Source organism: Triturus cristatus, chromosome 3_1 (genome assembly GCF_964204655.1).
Source record: "Triturus cristatus chromosome 3_1, aTriCri1.1, whole genome shotgun sequence".
NCBI lineage: Eukaryota > Metazoa > Chordata > Amphibia > Caudata > Salamandridae > Triturus > Triturus cristatus.
This window is the reverse complement of record NC_140583.1, coordinates 217,225,978-217,240,823: the sequence shown is the minus strand read 5'-3', so window position 1 is coordinate 217,240,823 and position 14,846 is coordinate 217,225,978. Positions and strand designations below refer to the sequence as shown.

Genomic DNA, 14,846 nt, shown 5'->3' with positions numbered 1-14,846 from the left:
TGGACGATCAACTCTTCGTGGGTTATGTAGGCGCCAAGAAAGGTCAGGCAGTGCACAAGCGTACCCTCTCTCGATGGTCATCCTATGCATTAAAATCTATTATTCTTTGGTTAAAAATGAACCTCCAGTAGGACTACGCACCTACTCTACCAGGGCAACTGCAGCTTCTACTGCTTTTGGACATGGAGTTCCGCTGGTTGACATCTGCCAGGCAGCCAGGTGAGCATCCCTGCACACGTTTACTAAGCATTACTGCCTCGACAGCCGAGTCCGGAGAGATTGCTTTTTGGGCCGTTCTTTTCTCCAGGACTTCCTGGTGTGAACTTAGTTCGCAAACCCACCTCCAGGGTTGGCATTGCTGGGGTATCTATTCTAAGGTAAGGAATCTATTACTAAGTCTCTTTCAGAAGCACATGTTACTTACCTTCGGTAACTATGTATCTGTAAGACATTAGTAGGTATAGGTTCCTTACCGCCCCACCCATCCTCCCCGTTCTGCGAACTGACTTCTAGGATTAGGGACTCCATTACGGGGCCCTAGTTCTGTGCACCAGTGGTCAGTGTCTTGCATGGCTCTGTGCTTCTGGCGTGGAAAGTAGTATCAGAACTGACATCTGCGCGCATGTTTGGCGTCTAAATAGACACTGCGACGTCATCCTGGTGACCACGACGCCAATGACGAATGCGGAGTCAACTGGCACCACCAACTGACACGCAGGGGTACTGATAGGAAAAAATTTCTCCGGATCCAGTCTGACGCCTGGGGGTTATTCTAAGGTAAGGAATCTATAAGGTAAGGAATCTATAACTACTAATGTCTCTTACAGATGCATAGTTACCGAAGGTAAGTAACTTGTTCTTCAGTTCTCAGCTGATTGATTTGAATATTATTACAACCTCAATTTTATTGGAACCAGATTGGCTCGAAAATGAATGGACCCTAGAACCTTGTGCCAAAGTTTTAGAAATGAACTCCTAAGGAAGTAATAGTTGGTACAGGTGCAGATAAACAGACAATGTAATCTTTTAATTCTTTTGTCATTTAGCAGCCCTCATTTTGCACATGCTCTACGAGGGCTCTGTGCAAAAGAGAAAAATGGAGGGTGGATGGTTTGAATTAATCTCTACCACTGATAATTGAATGGAGCACCTTCCAGTACATCATTTGTTTGTGCACCATGCCACTTCTGATTTGCACTAGATGCACTCAAATCAGCCTCGGTTCTGCTGCAGTAGGAAAAATCCAACACAATTTGACATGTCACGCCCCTTCTGAATGGAAACTCCTGTAACCCTAGACCAGTGATACTCAAAGTGTGGCCCAAGGGCCACTTGCGGCCCTCTTCACCTTTACATGCGGCCCCCTAGTGAACATGAGCACTAATATCCAGAAACAAATGTTAAATAAACGGGCAAGCATTGATTAACTTGCAAAGAAATGCTTGACTGTTTATTTAACATTTCTTAAGACTTCCTTACACAATCTCTGACCCTTCCAGACCCCCTACTGCCACCCTGCTGGCATCAGTGCGGCCCTCGCCCACACTACCGACCATACTTTGTGACTCCTGGGCAAATGTTTGGGAGTACCTATGCCCTAGACCGATTTCGGCATACAAGACCTCGTCTGTTGAGTGACGCTTGAATCCTATAGCACAGTGAGAACAGGACCCACATCTAGGCATACCACTAGCACCTAGGGTATTGTACGGAGCAAGACAAATGGTGAAATGCTTGAATTCACCTTAATAACTGGCAATTACTTGGGCTGCATTCCAGTCCATCATTTTTCCTTGCCCCCATGCCACAATCAGCCGCGGCAACTCCAGACTGGTTTTAGTCTATGGAGCACAACACAGACCAGTACAGTCTCTGCTCATGTGTGAGATATATTAAAATTGTGAAATTTCTCACTTACAATCGTGGGGCCTACCACGGCTGAATGTAGTTTCAGAGTATATAAAACATTTCACGAAAAAATCCCAAAATAATTTGTGTTGCTTGTATACAAACACAGCTTCACAGGCCTTCATTCCTGGGCTGATTTCAGTTAAGTTTAAAATAATTGCAGTCCAACAGATAACTGGATATTCAATACATTGGCATCTTTTTTTAATTTGGAATCTTATTAACAAATTCCAATTGTGGGGAATAAACTAAAAAAAAAAACGAAAGTAAACTAATTAATGTATATCGGTAGCGGTGCCAAAGAGCAACTATGGTTGGAGAACTCTAAACCAGGAGCTGCTTGTAACCTGCTAAACCTCAGCTGCTACCTCTGCCAGAAAGGCCAGCTGCTCAACTGAGGGGGTGATGTACCAGGGCACATCTGGTAGAGTGTAAACCAGGACAGGATATTTATGAAAGGACACTTAAAAGTGAAACTTTAGGGGCATAGCAAAACAAAATACTTTTCCCCAGATATTATTTTATACAGAGCTTGCCAGGTTCACATTAGGAGTTTGGTGCAAATCGTGAATCAAAACTAAATTGTGTTGGTTTTGAATCGACTTAACTGTGACTGAAAGCTAATGAATGAAACCTAACCACAGTATCAAATTACAGAGCAGCACCACTTAATTTACCAACATAGTTGCTTATGGTATTTGCTGTGGCAGATTTCTGAACAAGCATTGTCTGAGACATTATTAAGGTGAGGCCAGAGTGCTTAGAACTTAAATTAAGCAACATTGTTTTAGTATCTCCTATATTAATTTTGCAAAACTGCTCCAGGAAAAGCGGAGAAGCTATCACAAATGTTTCTGGGACTGTTACGCACTGGTATTGCACTTTCTAGCATTGACACCTATCATTGTGCCAAACCTTTACCCGTGACTAACTTTTAATCGCTTAGGACATATTCTTCTTTTTTTTCTCATCAAGTATGTTGCTATTTTGTTTCCGGGTATTGAAAGTTCTCTACTCTTCACACTAAATTGGAACAAGAAGAGTCACAAAAATACTGATTCACACAGAACTGATTGTTTTTGTCTTCAGTTCCATGCATGAGTGGTTCGACTCCAGATTTTCTGCGATGTCAACACTTTTATAATTAGAGATGAGGTGGGAGTGATAGAACACTTCTAATAACGCACACATCAAACCGATTGTTTAAACAACGAGTCCAGCCTAATGCAGGCTACTTCCAACTAAGGTATTGTTTAATCTGGCCCCAAAACATGGGGACCTCTGCCTTTTGAGAGAGAACTTTAAAGTGTACCTTAAAAATGTAAACCCTGTGTGGTTAATTGGATCATAAGGCGACTTTGCTTCATGCCACTGGTCTTTTATCTTTCTTCCTTACTTTATCTCCTACTGACTACCTTTTCCTTTGAAAAGGAGGTAACTCATCTAACATAGTCCGCCCTTGGTTTTGTGGTATTTTTATATTCCACTGAATATATTTTGACCCCTGGATGAGTGTGGGTGTTTATGCCTTCGAAAGCCTTTGGATGGGGAACCTGGTTACTGGTGGCAAGCAGACTGACAGTGGAGCTCAGCAGACTGGCACTATGAGTGTGCTGTGTGGTGCCTGTCACAAAACCTTATCTGGTTTGCTTGTGGTGCTTGGAGCAGGACCCCGACGCGAAGTGCTCAGTGAGCATTCTTGCCCATAATATAGGTAGTGCTAAAAAGGCTTATGTGGGTTCTGAAGGCCCTGCCACTCGTATTTACTGTAAATAGGTTCAGTAAATGGCAATCAAAAATAAATTCACAAATGATCTGAGAAAGGTAGAAAATGCTAAGTAATCTTTCTCCCAAAACTAAACATTTATTATGAGGTAATTTCTTCTCAAACTTAATTGTCTGTTCACCTTGCAAATAAGATCCATTCACTGTAACATTTCGACACTGGCACGATTTCAAAAGGTAACGCATGACATAATAAAGCTTTTGTGGAATGGCACAATGTGTCAGACCAAAACCACACTGATGCTGTAAGCAAAGTTCAGGTATTCTTTAGGGTACAGCTTGTCAGCATTTAACACAGTGAATGTGCTCTTACTTAAAACTTTGGGAAGTAGTGAAATGTATCATTAGTAGATATCGAGGACCACAAGGGATGACCTTTTCATTCATGCTGTGACTTTTTTATGCAATGCATAGTAACATTTTTGAAAATGGAAAGCTAAAATCGTGGTCATGTCTTTGAAAGGGTACTTCAACCCAGTTTTACGGTTGTGAAATACTCACACGACCTTTAAGGAAATAAATGACACTGGATAAACTATTTATCATTTGGTTCATGGGATTCCAGAAAGGAATTACCTTTTCATAAGCTTAGTTCCTGATACATGTGTGGCATGTTTGAATAGCACAATAAACGTGGTGCCATATTACTGATGAGATTCCTAAGGATCCTAGTGCTCAGTTTCACCATAATAGCTATAGAAGACCAGTATCTTCTAAGTAGTTGCACACACCTGATCATTGTGTGTTATGCATTATAGAAGCTTGGGTATGTGTGTTATTTTATCTCTTTATAAATGACTCAAATTTTAGAAATATCCAAGAATCCCTTTCTTGGTATAGTCATTAATGTCTTGGAGATGCAGATTTTTCATCATTTTTGAACATTTTCCTTTTGTTTTAGCGTCTGCAGGACATCATATGCCGTGATAAGAGGGGAGGCTTGAAATAGATTTGAGAGCCTTAGTAAAATGTTCTCTTGAGCCATGTGACTTGGCTAAACCAGGAGGTCTCCAGTTATTTCGTAAAGGTACAAAATGACTGCAGAAAAACAGACATGAAAAGTAATATTTTTCTCTTCTATGAACAGAGTGCCCTTTCTTCAGGTACTGCATCTCGTCTCCAGTTGTAAAAAAGCGACAAAATAAATCTTAGCCTTGTCAGCAACAACCTTGTAAACAGCCATCCACTTATTGATAGGAAAACATCTGATCCATGTTAAATGTGCTTGCATGGTCAACAACGACATTATCAGCAACCTATTTGCCAGTTAGTCCACGTTCCACATCAAGGAGGACCTTCTCATTAACGATCTCTTCGATCTCAACCCATTTGTTAAAGACACCAACCTAGCTAATGACCTTAGAATGAAAAACTTCGCCAACCACTAAGATTCTTCTGATAAGAACAGGGATGTGTAAACACATTTTAAGCTGATTTCTTTTATTTTAGTTCCTTCTACTTACCGGCCAGCAGTGGAAACCGTTCACCCAGATTTTGACAGTAAAAGTAGAGCCTTATCCACTCCAAATATTGGAAGACTATGAGGATTCTACCCAGCACATCTAGGCATACACTTTGTACCCAATGATGAAGGAGATGATTTAATGTAAAGGGAAGAAGAGGATGCATATTTCCTATGACCAACATTACAGTCCCTTCCCAACCTCACACAACACGTATTCTTCTGCTCACCCTTGAGACATGGTCCCTGCTAATTTACTGCAATCTTAAATCATATGATGGTCCGAAGTAGCATCATCACATTGTGGATCAACCGGTACCTTCTGCATGGGTACACCGACCTCCATGACTGCGAAGTTTCCAGAGAAAGACAACACATTTTTTCTGGACCTTGGGAAGATAAGTGATGATGATGAGGATAACAGACCCCCAAATAAAGCTACAACTGGTGAGTGCCTATCTGAACCTCCTCTTGTATTCCAACCTTCATATGAAGGGCACTGCTGCAGGAGATGCAGTGCTCTCTTCATAAACAACAACAGCCTTAACATCTCTTTACATTAGACCATTTATGGAAGAAAGGTTAATTATTAAGGAAAGCATTTGCATCCCAATGATTGAAGAAAAGCTAGTACGTTCCTTCCACTGGTCCTGTATTTTTATCAGGTTGCGTTACAAAGATTGTCAAGGCGCCAACCCTCCAAAGAGAGAAAGTGTTATGTAACTGCCTTTGGAAAGAAATTCAGCATGACTGCTAATGTGGTGAAGGTTGCAAATCTCTTGAACATTTTAGAGATATACGACCACTGCATGTGACATGAAAGGCTCTCTCCTTGATTCTGCTCCCAGGAAATCCAGTTTAGAGGCTAGAAGTATACTGAGGATAGTAGAGATGGTCTTATTGGTAATTGTAATTGCAGTAATGGATGTATTCCATTTTGAAGATAGCTAGTTGGATAATGTGGACATTTAGGGTCAAGGTGGGCTGCATAACATTTCTTTTCAACCAGGCGTTTGTTCAGTAAAGTAAAAATGGTGTTCCTTATTTGTCAAATGAGGTTAAATGTATCTATTATTTGAACTTGGTTAGTATTAGTTGAAGGCCAGATATGTTTTAGTATGAAAAACTATTAAATCTTAAGAAATATACTTTATTTTTCATATCAATGTATATTATTGTTGTCCATGCATACAGTTTTATGTGAAACTGAATTCATGTATTGTTTTGCCATCTGAGGACAAGACCAAATAACGATGTACATATGATATCATTCAACAGTATATTCACATAAATTAAGGAATTATTAAGGAATGTTTGATGAATTTATTTTTGGGTAAGTGCAGATTTAAGCCCCTAAAAAGGAGGTAGTTGTTAATTTGATGCCAAGAATGCAAAAAGATCAGACATTTAAATTCAGATGCCACACATAGCCAGAATCCTTCTGAAGAAATGTATGCTTTGCATTGAAATGAATACTAGACTGACTTTGTTGTCTCTCTTTGTATAATTGTCTTGGTAGATCCCCCACTTTCTTATGTGATATTTTAGATTTTGTTTAAATTGGGGTCAAAATTGGGGTCATTTTTTTAATGTTTACATTGTCAAGCCTTCTGGCAAGATACACTCTTTGACCAAAAGTAAGTGATTTGAAGACTGTGCTGCATAGTTTGCATTCTATGTTTCATTGAAGAGGTATCTAAATGGTGGGTTTTGTGATGAAGTTTCAGAGAACCAGTGATTACGTGAGCTCCAGCATGCAAAACCGACTAGCTAGGTAGGCAAGGAAAAGAGCAGATAAACAGATAAGTTAGGCACGATCATTCTTTAGTTTAGAAACAAGCTGTCTGTATGGTGGTAAAACTGATGTCCACTCTATTGTTCCTTTGGTATTGCTTTAAGAAGTCATGACAACATTTGAGAAATAAAAACTGAGGAAAAGGAATACAAACTGCTTGTTTTTAAGGATAATATTCTGGTTATGCTTTCCCTCATAAGACTGACTGGTTTTTTTTTTTTTTGTTGAATCGGATTGCCAAGTTAGAAGTTTTTTTTGCATGTTATGAAATCAATTGGATGGAGTCTGTGATCGTGGTTTTGTCTAATGGAGCAAATATCTGAGGTGGTGTGGACTCAAATTAAGGGTTTAGGAATAACATTGGCAGCAAACTCTCAAATGAGCATTACTCTTTACCCTATTTGAAATGAACTGTGAGTAAAAGTTCCCCGTTGGAACTGTTTTAATCTTCCATTTTTCTTAGGTAAGATAACTACAATAACCTTGATTGTCTATATAATTCTTGTATTTGCTCAGTACTCTATCCTTGAGTAGTTCTCAGAGTCCAATATTCAGAAACATGGGTCCTGTGCTCACTGTGCCACTTGAACCAAGCTACACCCGACTAACGAGCGCAGTCAGGGCAAAAACAAGTCTTGGGTTGCTTTTGCTTCGGTTTAGAGAGGACATGCCTGGCAGTTCTGGCTGGACTGTTGTTACTGAAGCAGGGTCAAGACTAAATTTGGAAATGACTGGGTCCAAACTGAGGTGACATGCTGGGCAAAAGAACAATGGGTGGGAATGCTACTCTGAGCGATTACCAGTGGTTAGACTTATTGCAAGCATTCCTCACATCACTTTTTTTGTTTGATGCTACCATCATTGATCACACAGTTTCATTATGAGGATTGTACAAAAAGTTGCTGGCTTTGGAAGAAAGGCAGCGTTTTAGTCATCTAATTGAAGATGGGCAAAGCTCCAAGTGATACAACAAAATCATATTGGACAAACAGCTTTTGCTCTTCTTAAGCATTTTTTTAGACCCCCAAAGAAAATGCATACGCTTGGTAATTAATACTTGATTTGGGGCTGCCCTGTGGCTAAGGATTGGTGGACAAAAGTTGAAGAACAGATAAACATGATTGCTTCTCATTCACTTCACCTCGTCATGTAACAAAAAGGGCAATATATCTATACCAATTGGAACCAAGGGAAATATTCTAAGTATAAATAGGTTGTTTACACGTGCCCTATTTACTGAAAATACAAATACATGAATCTAGGTAATGCTGCAAGTGCAAATATCCATACATTTAAAAAATACAGAAGAAAACCCTAGATTTCTTAAACATGTAATTAATCACACACACACATATATATGTACATATGGTTAAAAGCTGAACATTCCAATTTTCATGCAGATATGTGCAAAGAAAAAAGGTGTGGGGTGGAGGGGTGGAGGGGCGGAGGGGCAATGATGAAAGGTGTGTTTTTACTATTTTAGCTCCCAGAGGAAATAATGCTTGTGCCTACTACTAAAACCAGAGAACAGATTTTACACCAAACTTATCCTGAAAGCAGAACTTTACTCAGAAAGCAGGCTTTTATTGGTGTGATGTAAATCTGTTCAGTAGTTTTTGGGGATAAGACATTTAAAAAGTTGCCAAGCAGGCTTTAACACTTCTGTATATCTATTCTATTTAAAACTGCGATTAATACGCTCGCGAATCATGTCAATTATAGTTGAAGTTTTTCTTAAGCTTGATTGGCTGATGAAGGGCATATTTTTAATACCATCTTAAAATGTGCGATTTATTTTTTCTTTGTTGTTTTTTTGTTTTTCTTTTTTCATAAATGTTTCGGCTGTGGAAATAACATTCCATGGCTTTGGGGCCCCATTACAGATTCCTGACCTATGGGTGGTGCTGGGGAGCACTTCTAGTAATGGATATTTGCAATAAAAGAAACAAAAAAAACAAAAAAGTTGTTTGTCACTGTAAAATTTGGATTGTAAAAAAAACTGCTATTCCGCAGCTGCCATTTTACACCTATAAAAAAAAATAAGGCACCATCTTTTGAGGAAAACTACTTTTTCAAGAAACTTGCAAATGTTTACACAAAAAACATTAAAAGTTTAGAGTGAACTTTTTATTAAAAAGAAAAGACCTACACCACTTTGGCAAAGGATATGTGCAGTGGGGGTAGGCTTCCTATGAAGGTGATGGTCAAAGCTCTGATGACTATCCCCAGTGTACACAGCCTTGAAGCCGTATGCTGTGGGGCTTGGCGACTCGCTTCAGGTTGCACCAATACCCATGACCCAAACCCGCTTTGTACTGAAAAAGGTGTATTATGAAAGAAAAGTAGAAAATCCTTGACAAAAATCTTTAAAAAAAACTGAGTTATAGTTCTGGCTCAAATTCAGAGATACACAGAAATTTTTCCCAAGGGTATGCACACACACAATTCACACCAAAACGCATGTCGCCTGCCATGCAGAAAATGCAAAACCCTATTTTAAAATGGCACCTGAAAAAAGACTAACTCTCAGGACATGAAGTATTGTGTGCAGCGCATACCATAACTGGCAAACTTCAATGGTTTTGCATGTTTGAACCAGAACCATAGCTCTGTTTTAACTTTGGTTATATATAGGTAGATACATTGTCAGGTAGCCATTCTGGTGCTTCGTGGAATAAAGTGTTGAAGAGTAGAGTGCCATAGAGTGGAGGGGCTTAGAGTGTCGTGGAGTGGAAGGACTTAGCGTGGAGTGGAGTGGAGTAGCATAGAGTGGAGGTAAGTGTCGTAGAGTAGAGTGGAGTGAAGGGTCGTAGAGTGGAGTGGAGTAAAGTGTCATAGAGTGAAGGGGTGTAGAGTGAAATAGTGTCGTAGAGTGGATAGGTGCAGAGCGGAGGGGCGTAGCATGGAGTGTCATAGAGAGGAGGGCAAAAGTGTTGGAGTATACTAGAGTGTCGTGCCATAGACTGTTGTAGAGTTGGGTGGCGTAAATAGGAGTAGAAGGCCTAGAGTGAAGTGGGATTGAGTGTTGTGGAGTGGGATAGAGTGGAGTGGCGTAGAACAGAGTGTCATAGTGTAGTAGAGTGACATAGAGTGGACTGTTGTAGATTGAATGTCATGGAGTGAAGTGGAGCATATTACAGTGAGTAGAATAGAGTATTGTGCTGTAGAGGGGGGTGGCATGGAGTGGAGGTGCACAGAGTGGCATATAGTGTGGTAGAGTGTCATGGAGTATGCATGGTGTGGTAGTGCACTCCTATTACAGACAACAATTGAAATGGTCATCACATTTGCATAGACATACAGTTTTACTTATAAAACTATACAGTGCACGAATGATACTGTGTGGAAATGGCATCACCTAGTGTATTGAATTATTTTGATCGGATTCAAATACTGGTTTCCACCACACTTCAGAATTACAAAAAGTGCTACATTTGTGCTTTCTTAATTCTGATATTTTCTGAAATAAGTTCATAGTTCATTTACAGACATTTAATTTTTTGTGTGTGCTAGAAACAAGTCTTTCCTGTCACACGCCTAGATTGTCTGATAAATCCTGTCACTTTGAAGTATGAGAAAGAAAAGTAAACACTACGCTCCCTCAGAAGACCGAGCCTGACATTTGATTACTCTCTTTGAATGCACAACAAACGTGACAAGATAAGAATAACATTTAAAGGACTGTTTACAGAAAGCAAGCATAAAGTCATGCTGGACAGCCTAAAACAAATAAAGCCAGCAAATAGAAAGGAAGAAAATGTGAGTTACAAACCACAAAGCCAATGGTAATCGATGGGCAAAATGCATTCTTAGGTCTGCTTTCAGAATGTCCCCAAGAAGTCTTTAGCAACAAGACTGCTACATTGACTGGCAGGCTTCGACCTAAAAAGGGTATTTGATTGTAACTGAAGTGCTTGTAAAATGGCAACAAAAGTGAAGGAGTATTTTAAAGCGTTTTTGCCTGCCACAAGTTCAGATCAGTTATTTGTACTTCTGAGATCCTCCCTTTGCAGCAGGGAGTGCCACAAGGCTCTGCCTTGAGCCCGACTTTATTTAACCTATATATGTTCCCCATAGCTAATATGATCAAGCATCATGGCTTTATCGTATTGTACGCTGACGACACTCAGCTAATCGTCATTCTAGCCCAGGATGAAGGCACTGCAATGGACTGTTCTGAGCTTGTTTAGTTGACTTAGCCGAATGGATGGACATCAGCTGTCTGAGACTCAATGCTGAAAAGACTGAAGTCATGGTCGTAGGGAATCAACCTTCTACATGGTCTTCTGTCTGATGACCAGACAACCCGTGCCCGACACCCACACCTAAACCCAAAGTCAAAAATCTGGGTTTCATGTTTGATTGCACCCTGTCTTTTGATAGTTATGTAAGTGTCCTGGCCGGATCATGTTTTGACATCTTTAAAATGATACAAAAGATTGCAGGGCTCCTTCCCAAGTTGGCAAGAAAGACAGTAGTTCAGGCCCTTTTGGTGTCCAGACTAGATTATTGTAACATGCAATATCAGCTTTGACTGTGATTCAGAAGATAAAAAGAGCATAACTGGGTGGTTGCTCCTTTAGCTACATGACTGCAAAGATGTGGAATGCTCTCGCTCTTGATCTGAGACTTTAATCCTCTGAAACCACATTCTGAAAAAAACAAAAAAAAACCTGGTTTAGGCAACTTTAAACAGAACGGGAGCTTGCGGTAGGACCCTTGTGGCCTTTGGATACCTAGCACAGGGACACTTAGACTAGAGAAACCATGCGCTTTACAACACTCATATCATATCAGTTACATAAGCATCACTGAAGAAAAGCCAGTGTAGAAGCTTCTTAGCAAGACCAAATAAGCACTTAGATGGGGACCGTACAATGTTTTTGTTCCTATTAATTAGTCCACCATGCACACTTGCCAGTGGAAGGCAAAGTTTGCATTCCATTGATATGTTGCAGCCTCAGAAATCCAACATAGTTAAAATTGTCTAGCATTTCAACATTGTTGTTCCAGCCATTTCTGGCCAGGAGTTCTACCTGGAACCATTTGGGACGGAGTCGTCATGCTTCTAACTCTTTTCAGCGGATGAAATGCAAGCCACCTGCTGGTAGTTTTCTTTTTTTGCATTTTATCTCCTGCAGCGATGAATAGATTTGTATGTCCTTAATTGCCATTGGTATGATGTGTCCATGGCTCAAATAGTGAAGTAAGATCTTTATTCATATAACTAAACATCACAAGTGCAGCCCTATATTCGGCTGTACAACTTCTTCAATCTCCTAAATGCTTGAATTATTTATTCCATCCTCTTTATAAAACTACTTCCATATTAAGTTTTACAATATTTTGAGGAATGTTTATGAAGTTACCTTAAGCCCAGTGCTTGGTATCCCAAGGAATTGATCTCTCTAAAACTGTACTTGATTGGCAATATGTTAGCAAACATAATTAGTGGGATTTTAACTTTTATAATCGCTAGTGTATATACTCTTTTAGCATCTGAACAATATTATCGGGCATAATCAATCTGTGTTTTTCATCATCAGTTCTGTCATTGTGTGGCTTCAGAAATGTATAACTTGTCCATTTTTCAGTGGCAAAAAGTTATTGTACAAACTGGGTTTTTGATGGATTTTGCTTTTTTTCTCAGGAAGAAAAGCATTGTATTGCTTTCTGCTATGATATTGATGTACTGTTCATTTTCCAGGCCCAGAACTGTTGCATCAGATATGTTGTGCTACTGCAGAATTTGAAAGAATTGTCTTGGATCTTTGTGAATATCCCCACAACGGATACATAGCACAATTTCTCTGTCTTATGCTTCAAAATATCTTTGTTTACTTTTATAATTCTTCCTACCTCAACATAATACCTCTTTTAATAATCACCTTAAGAGATATTTAAGATGGTAATTTGCATTGCAGTAGAATATAATACACTTTTTCTTGTTGTGTTCTTTTGTCGGCACAGGAAACTGACTCAAATCCTTTCTTTGGTGTCACTGAATGGCAGTGATCTCCCAGTTCAGTATGAGTGCAAGGCTGGTGAAAGTTGCCTCTGATAACTGCAAGGGAAGTTGTGAGGAGGTGTGTGATGGGATGGGGTGCTTGAAATTGTAATAATGCATTGATTAAAGGTTTTTCTTCATTGATTTTAGACGTTGATTGATTATATAAATACCTGAAACTTAAGATCTAACATTCCAAGGTAGGTCAAACGTATTATTTCTAAAAACGTTTCCATTGAACATTGAAAGAACAATGCCATTGTACTTTCCAAGGCAGAGCTATTTTGGCTTTTAGAGGTAATATTCTGTGGAAGGGGGTTAAAGAATACTTTACCCATTTGCATTGCTTTCTGGTATTCCTAAGGAACCTGTGACTAAAGGTCTCAGACCTAAATCGAATAGGTTAGAGCCACTCCCACTCTATTAATCTAACGTGTCTGTAGTGGCAATTTATGTTTTTAAGGTTGGAATCCTAGTTTGAGCTTATAAATTCAGCAAAAGTAATTAAGATATGAAATGTTTCACAAGGCCAGACTGAGGTGTGACATTTCAGTGCTGTAGAATCTTTTCATTTAGTGGCTTGTTTCAGCTCCAGAGTGCTTCTTAGATATCTTATTTGAAGTATGCCTGATGTGCTGTATCGTTCAAAATAAAAACTTGTATATTATACAGCCCTTCCAATTCTGAATACTCTTTGGTTCTATTCAAGTATTGCTTGGAATAACAGTACTGGTACAAATGGAATACTGAACAGGAACACACTGGAGATGGATAAGGCCGTGGCCATGGTGATGAAAGATTTTTCAGCTTTTTTTGTCTATATCTACAGTGACCCATCTCACACCAAAGACAAAATTGTAGAGGCTCATCTTATTCATGCTAGACATCCTCCAGCGAGACCGGTCTATGTTGCAGCCTGATTTAAATATAATAAATTCCTGTTTCCATTTGTAACAGGTTATGGGTGGATATCTAGAACGCACTTCACTTTTATCTTTACTATCAATTTGGATGAAATGTCTCTTTGCTAATGGGTGCATAGTCGTCATGCCAAATCGATCAAAGAGGGTACCACCCTCACTCACTAATCACGTACCTTTAGTTTTGGGTCCCATCAATATCCTATATTGCCTTTGTTTAACTCCTATTGTATCTGTGTATTCAGTGAAGGTACACTTGTTTATTTAGTATTTAAAGTAATTTGCAAATCCCACACAGTATATTGTAAATATATAATAAACAGTTTACATTTTTATTTTACTTTTTCTCAATGTTTTATCTCTAGGCCTACAATAGAAGGTGGTGTATCAGACGTTGAGATAATTTCGCAACAAGTAGAAGAAGAAACCAAAAGCATAGCTCCAGTGCAACTTGTTAACTTTGCTTATCGAGATTTACCCCTAGCAGCTCTTGACATTTCTGTGGCAGGCTCAGAACTTTTGGCAAATTTGGACGAGGAGTATCAAAGAGAAGGGTAGGTGCACGTCATAATAGCTTTCTAACCTGTCAGTGTGCCCCGTGAAAAATGCCACACTGTAAAATGTGGGTATTTGTACAATTCTGTGAATTTCATAGTTGGTGACAGGGAGTGCACCATTAAAGATATTCATTTGTCTTCAGTTATAATATTAAAGTTATTTATGTTATGCAAAGAGCTAAGAGAAGAAGATAGGAAGGGAAGGAGTGCACACGAGATGGAAAGGTAAAGGCAAAACATGTATAAATCTACTACAGTAGTGGTTGACTAAAGCATAAAGGATAAAACTTGACACTGACTGCGCTGAGATATTAACATCACTCCAAGATTACTACTTTATTCTTTGGAAATCGGTCACAGACACAATGTTGATCACAGAATATTTGTTGATGAACTATAAAACGGAACTAAC

The 14,846-nt window shown here is 39.3% G+C and overlaps 1 protein-coding gene across 4 annotated transcripts in view; it reads left to right on the top strand.

Moving 5' to 3' along the window:
• The window catches only part of TMEM266 (transmembrane protein 266), a 628,375-nt gene that overhangs the window by 98,613 nt on the left and 514,916 nt on the right, over window positions 1-14,846 (top strand). For 3 of the 4 annotated variants that reach the window (XM_085643695.1, XM_085643694.1, XM_085643693.1), the window contains one exon: window positions 14,243-14,431. The exons of the other annotated variant lie outside the window; for it this stretch is intronic. In XM_085643695.1, coding sequence (XP_085499821.1) covers window positions 14,243-14,431 — 189 coding nt within the window. The remainder of the gene's footprint in view (window positions 1-14,242; window positions 14,432-14,846) is intronic. 4 annotated transcript variants of the gene reach the window in all.